The sequence below is a fragment of the Myxine glutinosa genome, chromosome 4 (genome assembly GCF_964187855.1).
Source record: "Myxine glutinosa chromosome 4, kmMyxGlut1.1, whole genome shotgun sequence".
In the NCBI taxonomy this organism is placed as follows: domain Eukaryota; kingdom Metazoa; phylum Chordata; class Myxini; order Myxiniformes; family Myxinidae; genus Myxine; species Myxine glutinosa.
Genome location: NC_136264.1, coordinates 167,063,315 through 167,086,846, shown reverse-complemented (window position 1 = coordinate 167,086,846; position 23,532 = coordinate 167,063,315). Strand labels below are relative to the sequence as shown.

General features: G+C 44.2%; 1 protein-coding gene across 1 annotated transcript in view; it reads right to left on the bottom strand.

Moving 5' to 3' along the window:
- The window catches only part of ATP8A1 (ATPase phospholipid transporting 8A1), a 541,081-nt gene that overhangs the window by 406,041 nt on the left and 111,508 nt on the right, over positions 1 to 23,532 (bottom strand). Inside the window, exons 10-13 of the mRNA XM_078776729.1 lie at positions 19,618 to 19,687; positions 14,122 to 14,249; positions 13,741 to 13,852; positions 4,692 to 4,857 (exon numbers count right to left, since the gene is read on the bottom strand). Of these exons, the coding sequence (XP_078632855.1) occupies positions 4,692 to 4,857; positions 13,741 to 13,852; positions 14,122 to 14,249; positions 19,618 to 19,687 (476 nt within the window). The remainder of the gene's footprint in view (positions 1 to 4,691; positions 4,858 to 13,740; positions 13,853 to 14,121; positions 14,250 to 19,617; positions 19,688 to 23,532) is intronic.

Below are 23,532 nucleotides of genomic sequence, written 5' to 3'. Positions count from 1 at the left end.
CGACCTTTATTTTTCGTGCGTAAAAAAAAAGAAGCTAGGGAGGCGTTGATTGGTGCACGTATGTAGGCGAGCCTAATGCACACGCGTGAATTTTTTCACACCTGCAGAAGCTGTCATTCGACGGCAGACCGCCGATGAGTGAGAACATGTAAGTGAGCGCCGTCGGATTTTCGTTTTTGACAAAATGACGGAAAACTTGAACAACGCTACTGCATCAAATTTTGTGTAAAGCTTGGCGATTCCCAAGTGGAAACGATCCGTAAGATTCAACACCATTCATTCCATTATGAAGGAGGATTTGGGCTTCAGGAGAATCTCAGCGAAGTTCATACCAAAGCTGCTAACGATTGAGCTGAAGCAACTCTGTTTGGAGATCGCACAGGACATGCTGGAGACTGTGAACAGCGATCCCAGCTTCCTCAACACAGTGATCACTGGCGATGAGTCCTGGGTTTATGGGTACGACCCAGAAACCAAGTTGCAGTTTTGATGCAAGTTTGATGAAACACAAAATTTGATGCAGTAGCGTTGTTCAAGTTTTTCCGTCATTTTGTCAAAAACGAAAATCCGACGGCGCTCACTTACATTTCCTCACTCATCGGCAGTCTGCCGTCGAATGACAGCTTCTGCAGGTGTGAAAAAATTCACGCGTGTGCATTAGGATCGCCTACATACGTGCACCAATCAACGCCTCCCTAGCTTCTTTTTTTTACGCACGAAAAATAAAGGTCGGATACTTTTTGAACACACTACGTACATGTGATGTGGCTAGTCAGAAAGGAAAGTGATGAACTTGTGTCACATACTGCTTTGACTAGAAATACTTTATTGCACACAGCATGAGGATTACAAACAAACATATTTTCCTATGCTAACAAACCTAACAATATCAGTTCACTTAATTCTCCCATGTTTACTGTTAAGCATCCTGAAAAATGTATCAAACTTTACAAGAAAGAAAAAAGTCATCTGGATATAGAAGACTATTATTGGAGTCACTAATTCATGGCTGATAACCCGAAACGGCAAACTTATAAACATGGCTGATATAACTAACACATATATTAGCCAGATTCATGGCTGATAACCCACACACATCTCTTCACCATATGCATCTCCTACACTCTCACCACCTCCGCAACACTTCCGCACAACGTGCACGTGCTCCACGACCGAAACACCCCTTTCCCAACAATATGGACCTCTAACATTCATGGACTCCATTCTATCATCAGATGTCTCCATAATTGTTGCTGCTGCAATTCAAAACAAAAAATTGTTTTTCAAAAATGTTCCACTCATAGGATATCATTGACAATTATCTCTCTTGCCTTGGTGATTGCTTTCCATTATCACAAAGCGATTCCATTCTAAGTGAAGACCTTCATTCCCCATTACCCATGTTCTGTGCTAATTCTTCCTCACTGGCTGCAGAGGCTCCAGTTCTTCATTTCTCTCCACAACCTTAATGTTTGCAAGTGTGATGTACAACCCATCAAACGATGATGATTACATGGACCAACTAATAGCCACACATTCTCTAATCCTCATCTATGGGGTTTTCAACCGCCATCATGCCAGTTGCCTGGGAGTGGGCACTGCAATAATTAGCCATGGAATTGAAGCCAAGGCCTCCGGCAATTCTAAGCGTCTGACGCAATCTATGAACTATTCAAACTGGATGTTAGCAAATGGTGCCCTCTCTCTCCTGAAGCTGGGAATGACTAACTTTCCATCTTACTATAATTCACCAAATGTCTGTCTGTCTGTTCCCGCAAAAACGTACCGCAAAACGGCTGAACCGATCGCAATGAAATTTTGGGTGGGTAATCCTGGGACCCCCTGGAGTAAAATAGGCTATATTGTTTTTCCAATTTTCCAATTTTTCCAATTTCCAATTTTTCCAAACACGATGGAATAATATTGACCGATATGAACAGTGATGTGGCTTTTATTGAAATTCTACAAATACTGTTTAGATTTTGATGATTTGCGTGTGATATGAGTTAACGGATGTTCATATAAATCGTTTAAAATAAAAAGAGCCTTCAATTTCTGATATTTTGCCTTTTCATTTGGCCCTCCCAATTGAAGCCCCGCCCATAGGGCAGGTACCGTTGCTAGTTTATGCAATGCAGTGATGTTGGCTAATTTCCAAGCAGATGAAAAATTATCTAGGGCAAATGATAGGGTGAAAATAGCAGAGGCAGGATGTGCAAGAGCAGCAGAGCGGGTTTTTCGGACCCATGTGTAGAGCATTCGACAGAATCTTCCATATTGCTTTGATAACCTGCCTATGACATAGAAGTCCGCCTTCATTCCTGGTTTTCTGAAGTCCTCCACTCACGCAATCAAAATGTTACAATCAATTTGGACCCTCTCCTAATGCAGGCTTGAGTTCCCCAAGGCAGTATTTTGGACCTAGTCTTGTTCCTCATCTCCATTAATTACCTCTCCAATGCTCTGGAAAACACCCTCTTCCTTTTGGCACATGATTCCACATTGTGTTTAAACAGCACCCCATCCATCTGCTGATATAAAAGTGATTAGACTCTAATCTGATAAATAGAACATATCCTTAATTCCTGGAAAATTTCACAGGCTAACCTGATTCTTCAGAATTACCAGCAAACGAACACACCTATCTTTCACCTTGGTCATCCACAAGAAGTGGTTCAGTCTCTTGAACTTCTCGACCTCAACATCAGCAATGAACCTTCCGAGGCCAACCACAAAGCAACGTTGGCCTCTAAAGTCCATCACAGACTGGACAACCTCCTTTGATGGATGACACACTCGTCTCTCCTTGGAAAATCAGAGCTGATACTCAGCCTACAAGCCTTTGTCCATAGCACAATGGAAATACAAGACTATCCAAGGAAATACGAAAATACAATCCATGGATGAGAACCATTTCCTATTAGTACAAGTGGCAGCAGTGGATACACGACACACACACGACACACACACACACACACGACACACACACACGACACACACACGACACACACACGACACACACACACGACACACACACACGACACACACACGACACACACACGACACACACACGACACACACACACAGCATGGGGGAGTAGTGGTAAGGGTGAACGGTTCAGGAATCAGCTGGAAAAAAAAAAAAATGGCCACTCGGGAGGAGAGAGTGCCCCATTGATAAATTTGAGCAGGTCTTTTCAACAATTAAAAGATATTTAGATAAAGATAGAATAGAAGAGATTACTTCTAGGGCAAGGCAACAAGTGGCAAGAGAGATTAGAGTGAGGGGAGCTAAGTACTCGCTTGAAGGTGAAGACAAGGATGGCAGGAATTTGGCTGAGATGGCATGAGAGGAAGTTTTGGCTGTGCAACGAGACTGTGGACCAAACACCGACACAGAGCCGGACAAAAGGTGACAAAAAGTGTCGCAAGAGGAAAGAATGACGGTGTCCCCCTGAAAAATGGGCAAGACCGGTTCAGAAACAAAGACCAGGTGATTCAGGCACAAACAAAGGGGATAATGTGGAAAAGGCAGATGGTGGTGGGCAGAAATACAAGGGAGAGCAGCAGAATGAGGAAGAGGAGGATGGTGAAGATGATGAAGAGCAGCATAGACTGGAAGAAGAATTAGCCAACAAAATAGAAGTGATAAAATTGATAAAACTCAGAGAAAGACAAAAACTTTATCGCATAGAAAACAATAAATGAACAAAAATCTTAGTGAGGCAAACCAACCATTCGATTAGAAAAATAGGACCGCGGGTCCTGAAGCTCACCTGGATCAGGAGCAACTGTCACTCAAACCCCCCACAGACCCCCTCAGACACTGTTATTTCATGAACCATCCTTTTTAATAGTAAATATCATCATTTTCAACTTACCCTGTCCACTGACAAGCCTAAGATATAACCCATTGGTGTTAAGAAGTACCCAAACCAGTCACAGTGTCTCCCTCTAGGACGTCTGCCTCAATGTTGGTAATGACAGCATGGTCTTTCCAATTGCAGACGTCCATTAATTAAATCAACAAGCTTGTCGTGTTCACACGAGGTCATCCCACAAGGTTCAAAGTGCACTCGCTGACAGAGATAAATCGGGGAAGTCGGGTTGAACTCGCCCGTCCACACCATTGGGAATTCTTGCCGTACAAGCTGGAAGATATCAACTTTTTGGGAGAGTTGATCAGAAAGTTCTCCAAATCTTCTGTTGAGCAGAGACACACCCTTGTCTCCCTGGTACTTTTGCAAGTATGTTCAGATTAGTTTAGAAGTTTTGTGACCATTTTGGTAACAATCCTTATCTGGCATGAACGAGATACTGTACGTTTCCTGCCCCGACGCCTGCTGTTGTTAGGGAGTTTTTGTGCATCGAACATTCTGGGGGAATTACATCATTTCGAAAGTCGCGTTATCTTTGACCCAATAAACGAATTTCTTAATATTTTTCTCAACCACTGTGACTGTGCCCACTACATTCGTGATGCAATATTTTGCATAAAACCATGCAAGCTGATCACAACATTCCAATGAGTTGTCACTGTTAAATTTAAAATGCACAATTTAAAACAGCAGACATTCACAAAAACATGAAGAGGCATTCAATTTCAAAGAAAAAAATATACAAATAAAAAAGCAGTTATGGTATTTGTTCAAGGCATCATACATTCACATCTCATGACACCACCTCTCTGACCTTCGTATCCGAGGTACCAGTCAGACTGCCAGTGATGGCTTGTCCAAATCGTTGCACCAACAGAACTGGCTAATGCCATACACAGCAACATGCAAAAGAGCAGCAGAATCTGGAGATTTGTCACTCGCTCAACACTTGTACGTTTCAGAGGAGCACTGGTTGTGTTCTGTCAAAAGAACGACATTTCAAGTTAACCTGTTTGGCAATCTCATGCAAGCACACTTAATGGCTCTGGAATCCGATGCCAAAAGCATTCATTTCGTTGATTTATTAACATGAAATTAATATTAAATATTACTGGTTCACAAGTCGTGGTTTCTTGCTGGAGTGAAGTTTTGGCTTTCTTCTTGGTCCTGACAAATTTAGTTTTTTTTTCTATGACCTTCTTCATTGAGGACACTATAAATTTGACAGAGTAAACAAGCGCCTCATGGAAATCGACTTTATTTCTTTATTTAATTTTTGTATACGAAGTCGAGGCCCGTGTAAGAGAGGGGTGAGCTTTACATCAAATCAAAATGTTTGATGTAATGATATACATTACATCAAACATATAATAAAGGGGGCGTGAGATGTCCTTACCAATTCAATCAAAAAATGGTTATCCACAAAATAGACATTTCCTTCCTAAATAAAAATATTAAATTCCTTACGGGATATACAAAAATATTTCCAAATTACATATTTTCCACAATCTTTAGCTTGTGATGGGACAAATTTGTGCACAATTACAGCCTTGCCACACAAACTTTGACAAACACTTGTCGCCAGTCTCACAAACAAAATGCATTTATCAATACAAGGTGTTGGGCTAGCATTGGAATCTCCAAGGTGTTGGTCCCCTGGTGTTGGGCTAGCGGCTAGGGTGCCGGCTTAGGATCCTAGGATCCTGGGTTCGAATCCCGGTCGATCGCTGAATTAACGCCAGGGGGGTTGACTCAGCCTGTCATCCTTCCGAGGTCGGCTAATTGAGTACCAGTTCACTGGTAATTCCCTGTTTGTCGTTAAAGGCGGCAAAAAGGGTTGGCGTCAGGAAGGGCATCCGGCCGTAAAACATTGCTTCAAAAAGGGGACCAAAAAACAAAAACAACCATGGTTCCCGAAAAAGGCCAACCCCCGCTTTGCGGGGAAAAATGGCCTCTAAAGGTGGTTATTTTTTTTTATAATACAAGCACATAAAGGATTTTTTTATTGATGGTAATCTTATGGCAAATGCTTATTCCATGATTCGTTGATCGTATCAAGTATGTGTGGGTGTGTATAAATATATAATTATTGTAAGTGTGAGAAATTGTTATTACCTCCACTACCGAAGGTGTATGGAGTTTATGTTTTCACCCCTTTCTGTTTGTCTATCTGTTTGATTATGAACAGGATATCTCAAGAAGTTGTGGATGGATTTGAACAAACCTTGGTGGACAGGTTGGGTGTGTGAGAAGGAAGAATTGATTCAATTTTGGTGAAGATGCGAATCCGGATTCGGATCAGAGAATCTTTCAAGTGATTCTTCACCATTGAATGATAGGGCCAAAAACGATAAAGAGCATGATATTTCAAAAAGTTGTGGATGAGTTATGACAGAACTTGGACGATGAGTTGGGTAAATAACAAGAACAAGCGGATTAGAATTTGGTTCAGGTCTGGATCCAGATATGACTCATCAGTGGGATACAAAGTGTAAACTGTTCAACCTGGTGGAGGTATGCTCTCGACTGAATGCCGTTCTAGTTACTCTCGCCAGAAAAGAGGGTATTGCATTTGAGCCCGTTTGTTTGTCTGTCTGTCTGTCTGTTTGTCTGTTTGTTTGTCCGCACAGAATAAATATGATTTTCTCTGTAACTGCTGGTCTGATTGACAGGAAATTTTCACCATAAGTGCAACTACACCTGCCTAATATTTTTTTTTTTTTTTTTTTTTTTTTTTTGTATACAAGATCGAGGCTCGTGAAAGAGCGAACATTAATCACACAGAAAGACAAACAGACACATAAAACAAATAACATCGGGAGCGGTAGACAAGATGGGGAGAGAGGGGGAAGGACACAAACACAACATTTGAGAGCAGGGACCGAGAGACATGGAGACATCGAGAGATCTGTGGGAGGGAGAGGGCTTTGGGGGGGAGGCATGTGAAGGGGGGGAGGCATGTGAAGGGGGGGAGGCATGTGAAGGGGGGGGGGTGGGAGAGGTATAAACATATGGACACTGCCAGGATTTCCAGGAAATAAGTTGGAATTTCAAACAAGGTGGATCTGGGGTGAATTAGTGGGGGTAGAAAAGATCAAGGTTATGGATGGGGGAAGATAAGAGATGGTGGTGAACAGCTGTTTTAAAGACCTGGAGGGAGGAGAGGGATTGAAGGGAGTGTGGGAGTTTGTTCCACAGGCGGGAGAAAAGAGGAATGAAAGAGTGAAGGTGAGCAGAGAGCCAAGATTTCGGCAGTTTAACCATCAGAGGGTTGCTGGCAGATCTTGTGCGACCTGTAGGAATATTTGGGGGACAGAGCACAGAGAGAGCTGGGGGAGCAAGGCCGGAGAGGAGTCGGTAGAAGACAGAAAGACCACCTACCTGCCTGCGGTGAGTGAGTGAAAGGCCCTCAGAGATAGCTTCATCGCGGGAGATTCCAATGATTTTGAAAGCTTTGGATTCAACAGCGTGAAGCCGAGCCAGGTGTGAGGCAGGAGCACCAGCCCATAGGGGAGAACAGTATTCCATTGAGCTGCGGATGAAAGCCTTGTAAGTGGTGAGGAGCTCAGGTGTGCCGAGGAAGGACTTCGCACGACGGAGGATGCCCAGTCGGCGACTGGCTTTGGAGGCCAGCTTGGAAATGTGGTTTTCCCAAGAAAGATCATGGCAGATAGTGAGACCCAAAAGCTTGAGTGACAGAACTTCTTGGAGAGGATTGTTGAGAAAGTAGATGGGAGGGTTGTCCAGTCGATCTTTTCGGAGAGACATAGTAAGAGAGTGAGATTTGGCAGGATTGAAAGACATGTTCCACTTGTTTGACCAGTCTGTGATTTTGTCCAGGTCTTCAGAGAGTGAGGAGGCTGCAGACTGCCGATCTGAGGGAAGAGGAATGGAGCGGCAGAGAGTGGAGTCATCAGCAAAGAGATAGAGAGGATTTTCCAGAGAGTCAGAGAGATCATTGATAAAGACCAGAAAAAGCACAGGGCCCAGCACACTTCCTTGGGGAACTCCAGCCTGAACAGGAAGGGGAGATGAGAGAAATCCATTCAGGGCCACACGTTGACTACGACCAGAGAGGAAGTCCGCAAGCCATGCATGGAGATTTCCATGGATACCATAGGAGGAGAGTTTGGTGAGCAGAGCTGGGTGCCAGACCGTATCAAAGGCCCTTGATATGTCAAGGGAGACAGCTCTGATTTCCTGTTTGGCATTGAGGACCTCCATCCATTGTTGAGCAAGCAGAAGCAGCATGTCCAGAGTAGAGTGACCTGGTCTGAAACCAAATTGATGATCAGAGATCAAGCCATTGGAGAGGAGGAAAGATTTCATATCCGAAGCAATGATGGATTCCATGACTTTGCTGATAATTGGGAGCAGGCTGATTGGTCTGTAGTTGCAAGGATCTGTTTTTGCACCTTTTTTGTGTAAAGCGGTAATGTTAGCTGATTTCCAGGATGCTGGCAGATGACCTTGAGCAAAAGATAGGGTGAAAAGAACAGAGAGAGGGTGAGATAGAGCGGCAGAGCAGGATTTTAAGACCCGTGGGCTGATGCCGTCTGGTCCAGTTGCAGAATCAGAGTCGAGGTTTGACAAAAACTCCTCCACCTTGTCAGGAGAGAAGGACACAGAGTCCAGGAGCAGTTGGGTTCGACTGGGAAAGGTGGGAACAGAGAGAGATGGGTTTGGGACTAAGGATTTCGAGGCGAACACAGAGTTGAGGCATTCGGCTTTGTCACGTGCGATGTCAACTGTGTGGCCATTTGAGGTAAGGGAGGGGATGGAGGGGGAACAAACACCAGAAACGGATTTGACCAGACGCCACCAGGATTTGGAGGAAGGAGACAGGTTTGAGAGTTCATTCTTGAGTGAGGAGAGATAGTGCTTCCTGGCACTCCTGAGGGTAGACACACACTTGTTCCGAGCTTGGTGGAAGGAACTGAGATTTCCTTCAGTTGGATTAGCCTTCCAAGAGGCAAAGGCAAGTTGTTTCAGGGCAACTGCCTCACCACAAGATTCAGTGTACCATGGACGGGAGGAAGGGTAAGACAATTGAAGGCGAGATGGGATAAATCTGTGCATGAGAGAGATCAGTTTGCTTTGGAAGAATTCCCAGGAAGAATTGATGTCAGAGGCAGTGGAGATGGGAGACCAATCCAGACGATTGATGGCTGCTTGAAGACCGTCCCAGTCGGCCTGAGTGAAATGCCAGACTCGTCGACGCTGAGGAGGCTCTCTGAGAATGGCCAGAGAGATGTCCACTTTGACAAGCACATGATCAGAAGAACCGATTGGAGCAGAAGAAGAGCAGCAGACATTAGCAGGGAAGTTTGTCATAACCAAGTCTAGAAGAGAAGATACTCCATTGGCTGAGATCCGGGTCGGGAAATTGACAGATTGTGTCAATCCCAGTGAGTCACAGAAGTCCTTTGCTGAGGTGCCATGACTAGTGAGAGAGGAACCCACACCCAACCAGGTGGCATGATGACAGTTGAAGTCACCACATATGAGGAAGAGAGAGTTGGGATGAGTGGATAGAAGTTGGTCCATGTTGTCAGACATTGAAATGTAGATGGAGTCATCACTGTTTGGGGGACGGTACAGAACACATATGAACAAAAGGTGGGAGCGGAGAGGAAGCCGTAACCAGAGGTACTCCTGCGGGTGAGGAGGAAAGAGAGCAGTGCAAGGAGAGTGAGGAAGAGAGTTTTTGACAAAGATAGCCACCCCACCACCAGGCCGAGGCTCAGGTCTATCATACCGGAGGAGGGAGTAACCAGGAAGAGATATTAAGGAATCAGAGACATCTTGAAGGAGGAAAGTCTCTGTTAAGCAGATCAAGTCTGGATTGTCAGAAGCAACCTGTATGGAGAGATCAGTCAGGTTTGAGCGAAGGCCCCGGATGTTTGAGGTCCATACCGTTAATGAAGAGAGGGGGAGCATCGGGTACAGGACAGGGGAGGGGAGGAGTAGGGTAAGATGAAGGATGAGAGGGGGAGGTAGGGAGAGCAGTTGATAGTGTTTCAGATGTTGCAGAAGAGTTCCAAGAAAGGGAAGGATGAGGAGGATGAAAGGTTTGCTGGTGAAGGGATGCGGCACAGTGAGGGGTTGTTTGAGGGGGGGCAGAGGAAAGTAGAAGGTTTGGGGGGGTGGAGGTATGAGATAGAAGGGAGACGAAGTGGGGAGGAGGCAGCTGAGGAGGGGGGAGGAGAGAGAATTGGAGAGGAATGGTATGGGGGGAGAATTGAATGGGAGGGATTGGGGGGGAGTTTTGAAGGGGAGGAGTGAGGGGGGAGTTTAGGAGGGGAGGGGCAAGGGGGGAGTTTTGGAGGGAAGGGGAAAGGGGGGAGATCAGGAGTGGAGGGGCAAGGGGGGGATTAGGAGGGGAGGGGCAAAGGGGAAGTTTAGGAGGGGAAGGGCAAGGGGGGAGTTCAGGAGTGGAGGGGCAAGGGGGGAGTTTAAGAGTGGAGGGGCAAGGGGGAAGTTTCGGAGTGTAGGTGCAAGGGGGGGGATTTGGATGGGAGGGGCAAGAGGGGAGTTTAGAAAGTGGATGATTAATGAAAGACGAACATTGATAACAAATTGGGTTTGTTGTGATTTTCAAGTTAGCAATCCGGTTCAGGATGATGGAGGAGGGATGGAATGAATGTGAATTTAGACCATGTAGTGAGGGAGACGTATAAGATATTGAATTTCTTTTTTTTGAAGTGGAATGAGTTGGAGAGGAAATTGAGAAAAGCCTTTTAAATAGGAAGAAAAACAGCGTGTTGTAATATACCACTGAATAAAAAACAGAAGGGGAAAGGTTAAACATATTTAAAAATATTTAAACAGAACTATGAACAATCTTATATGCACAAAAATACCAACGGGGGGAGAGCCGAGAGGGACCACAACGAGTCACGTGAACAGGGCAAACGGTGGATGGCAAGGAGATAATGGGGGTGGGGCGAACAGCACACCTGGACAGAAAATACAGGATGAGACAACAGTACACGTGGAGAAAAGAAAATGATTATTATGACGTCATCGGGCACGTGGTTCGGCCGCCATCTTGGAAAAACCGAAAAACTTTGCACCTCTACATCTCCAAAAGCGCTGAATAGAAAAAATTGAGACATGGCTCATTGTAAAGAACTCTCCATGTGGAATAACATCTGTTAATGATGATGTCATAGGTGCCTCCATTATGACGTCATAATTCAACAAGTACAAAACTTCATCCGATCAAGATGAAATTTCTTGAGCATAATCTAGGAATAAATTATAATAAAAAATAATAACCACATTTAGAGGCCATTTTTCCCCGCAAAGCGGGGGTTGGCCTTTTTCGGGGACCGTGGTTGTTGTTGTTTTTCGGTCCCCTTTTTGAAGCAATGTTTTACGGCCGGATGCCCTTCCTGCCACCAACCCTTTTTGTCACCTTTTACGACAAGCAGGGAATATCTAGGAATAAATTGATGGAGAAAAATAATAATGACGTCATCAGTCACGGGTTTCGGCCGCCATATTTGTTTTAACACAAAAGCCTTTAAAACCACTCAAAACACATCCTGGCGAGGGTCTGCAATCTCTGATTGCTCTTTCTAGTTGTGAATGTGTTTATGTGAGAAACTCCTCATGTTATCCAGAAGACTCATTAGCTCAGTGGGCTGGCGCTGTGTTTGCGATGAATTTCCCTGGGTTTGAATCCTGGGTTGAGTCAGTATTTTTTTCACACAAACCAATGTTTCACACTTGTCAATGTCTCCACCATTTTGTTCACATTTGCATGGAATGCAACACTGTATTGCTGGATTTTGTTCATGGTGCATATTTTGCACTTTATTGCACTGATGTAACTTTGCATGGAGTTGCTTGGTAGCAGCATGTCTGAGCTGGTTACCATTATCCCCCCTCTGGTCACAGAAAAAGCAAGTGTCCACGGTGCGTTGCATTGCATCACATGGATACAACAACAACAACAACAACAGGCATTTTAAGGCCATTTTCCCTGCTGGAGCGGGGGTTAGCATTGCGGTCCCCATGACAATCTTCTCCATTTTGCCCTATTTTCTGCATCTCCCCTTGCCCGCATTTCTTCTTCCACCATCTTTAGCCAATTCTTTCTCGGTCTTCCCCATCCTCTACTTCCTTCTACATTCATTTCCATCACTCTTCTCAACCAGTCACTTTCATGCTTCCTCAACACATGACCAAACCATCTCAACCTGTTTCTCTTCACAGCATCCATCACAGGCTCTATTCCCATCATCTTTCACAATTCATCATTTGTCTTCCTCTCTCTAAACGATACTCCGCACATCCACCGAACCATTCACATTTCCACCCTTTCCAGCCTTCGTTGCTGCTCTATGTTCATTACCCATGTCTTGCTCCCATAAATCATGATGTCTTGGATGTCTTGGTTTATTTGGGCTAACAATGCCACTGGTGATATCAGACTTCCGTTTCCCTACATTCGTTTGATTTTTTTTAATGTCTATCCTAGCAAAGCAAGTCTCATGTCACTTTGCTCTATGAGTAATTATTGTTTCTTCAACTCCAAACCCATCATCCAATCCTGCAAGGCATATGTTCAAATCCACCTGTTGAAACTTTTCAAATGTCTTCAGATTACGTGCAACAGTTTTGTAACAGTGCGGCCAGTGCTCTGTCTTGTAGACTTTGTCAAATCTACCAGGTTTTCATCTGTCACACTCTGACAAAGAACCCATATGTTCCAGTCCATTGATGGTGGTGGTGTTTCTCTTGCACTTGTCTCTTCACTTGGTCTTATGTCAAATAGCTTCACCTTGTATGACATGACAACAGGCAGACAGGTTAGCAGGCAGACCAATTGCTACACAAACAAAATGGAAAAGAAAAATATACCAGAAAGTCCAAAATCTTATTTTGGGATCCATATAATTGGCTAACCCCCGCTCTTGCAGGGAAAATGGCCTTAAAATGCCTGTTGTTGTTGTATACAAATACTTATAAACAAACAGGATGAAGTGTCTGGGAAGTTTCATGACGATACATGAAACGGTTTCGGAGACCTGGCCTGGAAACAATCATGTTCACACCGACGGATAGACACGAAGCATCAGACAGACAGACAAGAGACCAGCAGGTTGTTTCCCGATCTTATAATAAAGAGAAAGCTTCAATGTACCCATGTGCCAAAGGGCATATTTGTACTCTGAAGTGCACGATTCTTTTCCTTTTTGGCTTATATTAATTATCAAGCAGATTGTAGAGTGCTCGCCAAGCAGCTTAAGCACTCAAGCAAGCACTCCAACAAAACGGTTGATAAGGAACGGCTGGCTTGGCAAGCGATAGCAAGCCGATAGCTTCTGGTTTAAATGGCCAAAAATGTTCGACAGATTCGACCCGCCAATCCCCACTTCTTCAATACTCTGAAATAGACTCAAGCTGGGTCCGTCATATCGAAGGAATTGTAAAAACAGATGGTTATAATCTTCGGGTTTCCTCCAAGTATCGCAGGTACCAGTACAGTAGTGACACCCTATCCGAAGGAAGTACGAACTAAGATGACAGAGCAGAAGGAGGGATGACAGCCTTTCTTAAATGAATAAATACACTTGGTTTATAAGAATCACTAATTTCTTAAATTTTTCATATTTTAAGGGCTTATAAACTAGATTTTAAGGCCTATGACAATATTTATAGTTAAGGACTTCAACTCAGTTGTTTGATTGACTTGTCATTCTGGATAAATCCATATTTTTGGCACACTTTTGATGGATGATAAAAAATTTAAGATAAGCAACAAAAATCGAAGTTAATACTATGCTCAATCCATTTTTATCAGGGCCAGAAAACACAGTCACAGTGGAATGAACTTCTCGTGAAATGCCAACCTGCATGAGTTTAGTGTCATGACCTGTGTAGGCAACCAGGCCGATGACCCATTCCGTATTTCGCAGTTGTGCCCCACGCAGCAACAGTTGATCTGGTCCCAGTGGTGCAGTGCTGTTTGAAGAGACAACGTGAACTGTTATTGTGCCAATGCAAATAATATTAACAAGATGCAAGTTCTTTCCACGAACACGAAAGAGAAAGGCTCCATTAAAAAAAAAAAAAAAAAAAAGTGGATAAAACAAGTTTTGAAATGTGGTCGAAAATAAATGTTATATAAACTTTATTGCTGCATGCGTGTTTGAGGTTTTGAAATGAAAACAACAACCTGAACCAAAGGACTTCGGAAATTTAATTACTCATCAGTGTGGGTAGGCACGTACTTGCGGCCATCCAGGGTAATGTTACCCTCAAAGTCGTACACATGACGGTTGGGTGCTTCATACTCAATCTGACCAGAAAGCAACAGCAAGGAGTCACAAGTCTTCAGGTCGGTCGTTAAAAGAAGGCCCTGGGAAGGTGAAGGCAAAATACAAACCAATGTGAAATAGCTTGCCTGGTATTGAACTAGTGGTCCAAAAACTTTTGACAATGTGTTTGTGAGTTAAAGATATTAAATTTGATGCTGGTTCGTGAGTTCCTCTCTCCAGCTCAACAAAGCTATATTTCCTGCACCAGTTACGTTGCGTTTTACTATTCTCTTTTGATTTCTGTGTGGCTGGTCGTGTTTTCATCCAATTTTTCATGTCAAACCATCCCTAGTTGTGTTTAATTATCGAATTTGTGGCCTGTTAATGCCTGGCCTAATCGTCCAGGGCTGGCTAGTCGGCTTGTTGCTTATGTCTCTGTTTTATCCCCATGTGCTTCATTTTCACTCCTTTTCTCAAAGGTATTGCTATTTCTGATCCCTCAGCTTAATCCTTTTCCCCGATTCACTCCAAAAAATACAAAAAACAAACAAACAAACAAAAACAAGAAGAAGAACAACAACAAACAAAAACTCAAGCTGCTGTGCACAGTTCCTTCTTTTTTTTTTTTCTTTTTTTTTTTTGTATACAAGGTCGAGGCTCGTGTAAGAGCTCACTCATATTACGACACTGAACACATCAGGACAAAAGGACACATCAGGATTCTCAATCCCTTCACCTTTTCAATATCCCCAAACTAAATATTCAATTAATAAAACATGTTTTCCTTTAAAATCTCTTAACTTTTCTTTTTAAAGCATTTTAAAATGCCTCACTCTCCTTATAACTCCATCAGGGACAATCCATGCATTATTCTTCTTCTTCTTCATCACAATACCTTCCTCCTTTTCGTTTTTTTCACAAGGCTTATTCCCCCAAAACCTTCACTCTCCTAAACGCTTCGTTCATTCACCCTCCTCTCTTATTTAAAGCTCCAATCTCCTCCACGCCTTCAATGGAAAACATCTTAACCACCCACCCCCTCCCCCACCATGAAGTGTCTCCATATGTCCAGTTTGGGAATCCTGAGAAGTCAATTTTACAGAGGCTGTGTGCACACTACAATCAATTTCCCTTCACCTCTATCAACTCCCTGCATGCCAGTACCCTTCCCAGAAGATGGAATGGACCTTTTATGCTAGGATCACGTAATGAGGACCAACTTGCGATGGCATCAGAGCTCGTTCTGCTCTCATATCTTCATTCCAATAGCTATTTTAAGAATTGTCACAACGCCTGACAACCTCCAAATGTTTGTTTTTTTTGGATGCATAGTCGAGGCTCGTGGAGCGATGAGTAAAAATTGTAGTTTGTTGTGGTAATTATTGGCTTTATCACTCCAGTTGATGGAGGTGCTGGCTCAGAACGTAAAGGAGGGTTTACCATGGGAGTTGTTGTATGCAGATGATCTGGTGTTGATTGCAGAAAGTATGGATGGACTGAAGGAAAAGATGAACACGTGGAAGGAATTTATGGAGACAAAAGGTCTGAAGGTGAATATCGGAAAGACGAAGGTGATGGCAAGTGGTAAAGCATGTGGTGAGGTGGAAAGAACTGGGAAGTGGCCCTGTGCTGTGTGTAGGAAGGGTGTCGGAGTGAACTCCATTCAATGTACAATGTGCGCTGAGTGGGTTCATCAAAAATGTAGTAGTCTGATAGGGTCATTAACCAGTGCGGCAGCTACATTCAAGTGTAAGGTGTGCACAGAGGGAGCTGCAGATGGAGGAGATGTTGAGTTGGATCTTGGAGACGGCGTGAAGCTGGAAGGTGTGAAACCATTTTGCTACCTCGGAGACATGCTGAATGGAGAAGGTGGATCAGACTCGGCAACGGTTGCTCGAGTGAGATGTGCATGGAAGAAGTTTCGGGAACTGAGTGGCGTGCTGATGATGAGGGGAGTGTCGTTGAAGCTGAAGGGAAAGGTGTATGCTGCATGTGTGAGAAGTGTTATGATTTATGGGAGCGAGACATGGGTAATGAATGTAGAGCAGCAACGAAGGTTGGAAAGGGTGGAAATGCGAATGGTTCGACGGATGTGCGGAGTATTGTTGAGAGAGAGGAAGACAAATGATGAATTGCGAAAGATGCTGGGAATGGAGCCTGTGATTGATGCTGTGAAGAGGAACAGGTTGAAATGGTTTGGTCATGTGTTGAGGAAGGATGAAAGTGACTGGTTGAGAAGAGTGATGGAAATGAATGTAGAAGGAAGCAGAGGACGGGTAAGACCGAGAAAGACTTGGCTAAAGATGGTGGAAGAAGAAATGCGGGCAAGGGGGTTAACAAGGAGAGATGCAGAAAATAGGGCAAAATGGAGAAGATTGTCATGGGGACCGCAAGGCTAACCCCCGCTCTAGCAGGGAAAATGGCCTTTTAAAATGCATGTTGTTGTGTTGTTGTTGTATCACATCAGTTGCTCTGACCATCACTGGCACAATATCAGCACTCCTCAGCTTACAGGTCTCTTCACTTGGTTTTTCAGATCATGGTAGTTTGTCATTTTTCTAATTTCTACATTATTTAGACAAAGTCACTGCGATATACTGACTATCCTTTCCTTTATATATTTGAGTCCTATGTCTGTATGCAATGCTAATTGTTTTCAATGGTCATGCTTGATGGCATGGTCAAGTTACATGTGAGCACTACGTCCTTGCATCAGTGGGTTGGGTCTCTTTGGCATTTCCATTTGAGCACTGCTCATGATTCTGGGATTCCATGTTTAAATTCTTCATTCTGTATTGATTGACCTTGCATCCTCTGATCAAGTAGAATGACAAAGGTCACTCGGTGATTGAAACGTCATTTAAATTGCAAATAATAATAGTCTTCAAAAAGGAATTTAAACATATTGTCACGTCACGCTCAACACCGTTATATGCCTCAACGCTGGGATCTTTTTTCCTAGGTAATGGCCGATCAGTTTCTAACCTACTACTGCGTTCACATATTCTACAACTTTACCAATCACCAAGGTAGCCCAAATAATCCGAATTTGACGGCAAATGCATGGGAAGCAAATTGATCGAACACCCTCCTCACCTTTGAAAGGTTTATTTATAATGAATATGGGGTAAAAGGTGGATGAGATGAGCAGTCCGGAACAAACCATGCGAATCAAAAAACACAAACAGAGAAATGGGGACACACAAGTTTATATACAAGGAAATAAAAATAAATAAAGAGAAAATCCTAACCCACGCTCGGCACCACAGATCACACTTATACAAACATGAAAATTGGCAAGGTGAGGACTTTCTTTTGGCACGATGTACAGGGTGAAAGGCGATAATGCAGCCTGTTCAGGAAACAAACAACCAAGTAAACCAGTGATAAAATAGCACCTTGGGACGGGAACTCTGAACCAGCCCTCATGACCCTCTCAGTGGGCGCTTCTCCTACATCCTTTCTCTGCACTCCAGGAACTCTGGTGGGTCCGTTCTCTCAGCCCCTCCTCATCCTGCGTGGAGGATTCCTCCTCCGGGCTGCCCCGCAGACAAGGTGACCCCATGGCCTGCTTCCATTGCCTGCTTCCGGGCCCTACAGCACATTACACCTCCATGGCTGGCACACACTAGCCAGACAGATTGTGTGCCCTTTTGTGATTGGAAGTCTTCACCTCACCCACAAAGGAGAGGGATTTACGCAAACCATTTTTTTTACACTGACTATCCTGTCTATAAATTACATATGCTGCCTCCTCAGTGTCACATTTTACAAAACAACTTCCTCTGACAGGTCCCTGTCACACAGCAATTTAACCGACTCAAAACACATGGACCATGTTACGCTTACCACAGTCTTGCTATAAGGCACCCTTCCCCCACAGCGATATAAAACAATAAATATTTATCCATTCAAATGTTCAATAAATTAGAAAATCCATTTTTAAAGTGATAATTTAATTACCAATACTTGTGAAACAGCCTTAATTATACCGACTTTGTGGGGTCATCTGGAGAGTTTTCAGCCCAAATATTACAGAAATTGTCTGGCTGGGCCTGATATTTCACTCTGGGCTGGTGCTCCTGCCTCGCACGTAGCTCGTCTTCGCGCTGTTGAAACCAAAGCGTTCAGAATCATTGGAATCTCCCGTGATGAAGCTACCTCCGAGGGCCTTTCACTTACTCACCGCAGGCAGGTTGGTGGTCTTTCTGTCTTCTACCGACTCCTCTCCGGCCTTGCTCCTCCAGCTCTCTCTCTGGGCTCTGTCCCCCAAATATTCCTACAGGTCGCACAAGATCTGCCTGCAACCCTCTTTTGGTTAAACTGCCAAAATCAAGACTTTCTGCTCACCTTCACTCCTTCATTCCTCTTTTCTCCCGCCTCTGGAACAAACTCCCTCACTCTCTTCAATCCCACTCCTCCCTCCAGGTCTTTAAAACAGCTGTTCACCACCATCTCTTATCGTCCCCCATCCAAAACCTTGATCTTTTCTACCCCCACTAATTTCACCCCAAATCCACTTTTTTGAAATACCAACTTCTTTCCTGGAAGTCCTTGGTGTCCTTGTGTTTATACTTCTCCCACCCCACCCCCCCCCGCCCCCTTCCCACGCCGCCTCCCCCCAAGCCCTCTCCCTCCCACACATTCCCGATGTCCCTGCTCTCAAATGTGTTTAAGTGCTTCCCCCTTCTCCCCCCATCTTGTCTACCGCTCCCCTTTTTATATACTTAGCGTGTTTGTCTGTTTGATGTGATAAATGTTAGCTCTTTCACGAGCCTCGATTCTGTATACAAAAAAAAAAAAAAAAAAAAAAGTGGCAGGAATTTGGAATTTGTTTCAGGATACAGGCAAAATACAATACAAAAATAAAGGGGACCCAAAAAAACAACAACTACCACGGTCCCCGAAAAGGCCAACCCCCGCTTTGCGGGGAAAAATGGCCTCTAAACGGTGGTTTTTTTATACAGGCAATAACTCACTTATTTATTGCAAAAGACACCATGGGACCTTTTGCATCCAGCAGATGATACTCGCAGATCTGACAACCAGCTCAATGTGTATATGAGGGACGACGCACATTGTTATCCAACACCCTGCTTGCAAAGCACCAATCCTACCATTTATTGTCAGGTCAGGAATAAAACCAAGAATAGAAATATCAAAGGCAAATGCATTATCTCTGCACCATCCTGTTGAATTACATCAATAATTATAAGAGCCAACAATATTGGAATCGATCATTCTCTTTGTTTAATGACTAAAAAAGAAAAAGGTTCACATCTGTTCCAATATTATAGAATTTTTAAAATATTTTGATCATTTAATATAATTGAGTTCGATAGTAGAAGAAAATGTTGACGAGACCAAGCATGAGCTTAACCTAAACAGTAACAAGTAACCTAAAACAATAACCTAAAAAACAAAAATCAAAGCGGTCTCTGATTTATGATGTTGAATAAACAAACTTACCTGCCGAATTTTGAGATTTGTTTCTCCATCCAAATTCGATGTCTGAATGTAGCACATAGACTGAGGTTCACTGAGAGAAGAAAAGAAAAAATAAATGAGGTAATAAAATCGTAAAACACATAATATAATTTTCAACCCATTTCTCCTACAAAGAAGCTCAAACAAACAGGCAGTTAAAAATTTTAAATAAATGATTAAATTGATATATGTGGGAAAATTTCATGCCCAGACCAGGAAGTGAACCCAGGTCCTCTGGTGAACTGCACCAGTGCTCTGCCATCTGAGCTATCTGGGCGACCCTGACTGAGCATGCAATTTTCCCACACATATGATTGCCGCTCTCTTTCCGTCAATGCTTCCGGGGCACTCACTTCTAACTATAGGAGCACCAACAACCTGAACACGAGAGGGTCTTTCCCCAATGGGGGTACAAATCCATGTCCTCTATTATGAACACCACTGGGGGCGTAGTGAAGCAATTAGATTAATGAACAGGATTATAAATAATTTTAATATTTTTCTTTCTTTTTTGTATACAGAGTTAAGGCCCATGTAAGAACGAACACATTACACATGAAAACAAGCACAGACCCATAAAACATACAATAAACAAGAAAGAGCAATCAGATTGCAGACCCTCGCCAGGACGTGCTTTCAGTGGTTTTTAAGGCTTTTGTGTTAAAACAAATATGGCGGCCGAACCACGTGACCAATGACGTCATCATTAATTTTTTTCCTCCCCCAGTTTCTCCCTAGATGCTCAATAAATTTCATCTTGATTGGATGAAGTTTTGTACTTGTCGAATTATGACGTCATAATGGAGGCACCTATGACATCATCATTAACATATTTTATTCCCCATGGAGAGTTCTTTTCAATGAGCCATGTCTCAATTTTTTGTCGGCAGCACTTTCGGAGATATTGTGGTGCAAAGTTTTTCGGTTTTTCCAAGATGGCCCCCGTACCACGTGACATACGACGTCATAATTATAATTTTAAAATTCTACAGGTAGAGTTGCACCTATGGTGAAAATTTCCTGTCAATCGGACCAACGATTGCAGAGACAATCATATTTATTCTGTGCGGACAAACAGACAAACAAACAGACAGACAGACAGACAAACGGACTCAAATGCAATACCCTCTCCTCTGGCGAGGGTAATAAAGGGAGCGGGAGACAAGAGGGGGAGAAAGGAACGCATACAAGCACAACAACAGCAGAGAACAGGTACGTCGGTAGATCTGTGGCAGAGAGAGAGAGAGATCGTTTGGGGGGGGGGGGGGAGGGGGAGGGGGAGGGCGGGAGGGAGGAGGGATACATGGTATAAAGCAAATGAACACGACGAGGAATTTCAGGAAAGAAGTGAGGGATTGAAAGAGGGGGATTTGGGGTGTATTAACAGGTGTAGAAAAGATCAAGGTTTTGGATGGGGGAAGATAAGAGATGGTGGTGAACAGCTTTTTAAAGACCTGGAGGGAGAAGTGGGATTGAAGAGAGTGTGGGAGTTTGTTCCAGAGGTGGGAGAAAAGAGGAATGAAAGTGTGAAAGTGAGCAGAGAGGCTTGATTTTTGTGGTTTCACCAGAAGAGGGTTGCTAGCAGATCTTGTGTGTCCTGCAGGAAAATTCGGGGGACAGAGCACAGACAGAGCAGGGGGAGCAAGGCCGGAGAAGAGTCGGTAGAAGACAAAGTCCACCAACCTTCCTGCGGTGAGAGAGAGAGAAAAGCCCTCATTATCAGCTTCATCGCGGGAGATTCCAATGATTCTGAATGCTTTGTTTTCCACATCGTGAAGCCGAGCTAGGTGTGAGGCAGGAACACGAGCCCAGAGTGGAGAGCAGTATTCCATTGAGCTGTGGATGAAAGCTTTGTATGTAGTGAGGAGCTCTGAAGTGCCCAGAAAGGACTTCGCACGATGGAGGATGCCCAGACAGCGACTGGCTTTGGAAGCCAGCTTGGAAATGTGGTTTTCCCAGGAAAGATAATGGCAGATCGTGAGACCCAAAAGCTTGAGTGGCAGAACTTCTTCAAGTGGATTGTTGAGAAAGTAGATGGGAGGGTTGTTCAGACGGTCTTTACGGAGAGACAAATCTCACACTCTCACTTTGTCAGGATTGAAAGACATGTTACACTTGTTTGACCAGTTTGTGATGTTGTCCAGTTCTGCAGAGAGTGAAGAGGCTGCAGACTGGCAATCTGAGGGTCAGATATGGAGCGGCAGAGAGTGGAGTCATCAGCAAAGAGACAGAGAGGATTTTCAAGAGAGTCAGAGAGATCATTGATGAAGACCGGAAAAAGCACAGGGCCCAGAACACTGCCTTGGGGAACTTCAGCCTGAACAGGAAGGGGAGATGAGAGAATTACATTCAGGGTCTCACGTTGACTGTGACTCGAGAGGAAGTCCGCAGGCAATGCATGAAGGCTTCCATGTTTACCATAGGAGAGTTTGGTGAGCAGAGCGGGGTGCCAGACCATATCGAAGGTACGAGATATGTCAAGGGAGACAGCTCTGATTTCCTGTTTGGCATTGAGTACCTCCATCCATTGTTGAGACAGCAGAAGCAGCATGTCCAGAGTAGAGTGACCTGATCTGAATCCAAATTCATAATAATAATAATAATAATAATACATTTATTTTATATAGCGCTTTTCAAGAAGCCCAAAGGCGCTTTGACAGAGTACAAAAAACAAGTGCAAAAAGACAAAAATCAATAGGTAAATATAATCAAAGCAAAAGGAAGGAGAAGGAGAAGAAATAGTCAGGGATTAAATGCTGTGGGTTAAATGTTGAATGCAGTGTTGAACAGGTGGGTCTTGAGTGATGTTTTGAATGTGGTGAGTGAGGAGGAGTCTCTGATGGTGTGAGGTAGTGAGTTCCAGAGGGTGGGAGCAGCGATGGAGAAGGCCCTGTCCCCCCAGGATCTGAATTTGGTCCACATGGGGGGGGGGGGTCAGGAGGTTGGTACCAGCAGAGCGGAGGTTGCGGGTGGGAGTGTGTCTGGAGAGGAGGTCAGCCAGGTAGGATGGGGCCAGGTTATGGAGGGCTTTGTAGGTCAAGAGGAGGATTTTGTACTGGATTCTCTGGGGGATGGGGAGCCAGTGAAGCTTGTAAAGGACGGGGGTGATGTGGTCACGGTTCCGGGAATGGGTGAGTAGACGGGCAGCGGAGTTCTGAATGTATTGGAGTTTATTGGTGATTATTGAGGGTGAACCATAGAGGAGGCTGTTGCAGTCGTCCAGACGGGAGGTGATGAAGGCGTGGATGAGGGTTTCTGCAGCCGTGGAGGAGAGGGATGGACGGAGACGGGCGATGTTTTTCAGGTGAAAGAAGGCTGTCTTTGTGATCTGTTTAGTGCATTTGTCGAAGGAGAGGGTTTGGTCAAAGATGATGCCAAGATTCCGGATGCGAGGGGAGGTGGATACTGGGAAACCGTCGATGTTGAGGGCAAAGTTATGGGTGGATTTGGTGAGCGTTTTTGGGCCAATGATGATTATTTCAGATTTATCATAGTTAAGTTTGAGGAAGTTGATTTGAAGCCAGGATTTTATTTCAGTGATGCAGTTTGTCAGGATAGAGTGGGTGGCGGTGGAGATGGACTTGGTGGAGATGAAAAGCTGGATGTCATCGGCGAAGCAGTGGAATTGGAGACCATGACGGCGGATTAAGTGACCAAGGGGGGACAGGTACAGGATGAAGAGGAGGGGGGCCAAGAACTGAACCTTGGGGGACACCTTGGGGGAGGGGAGCAGTGGGGGATTTGCAGTTATTGATGGAGATAAAACTGGCGTCTGTCAGAGAGGTATGATTTGATCCAAGAGAGGGCAGTGCCGGTAATGTTAAAGGTGGTTTCAAGTCGGGTGAGGAGGATGGTGTGATTGATGGTGTCAAAGGCGGCGCTGAGGTCGAGGAGGAT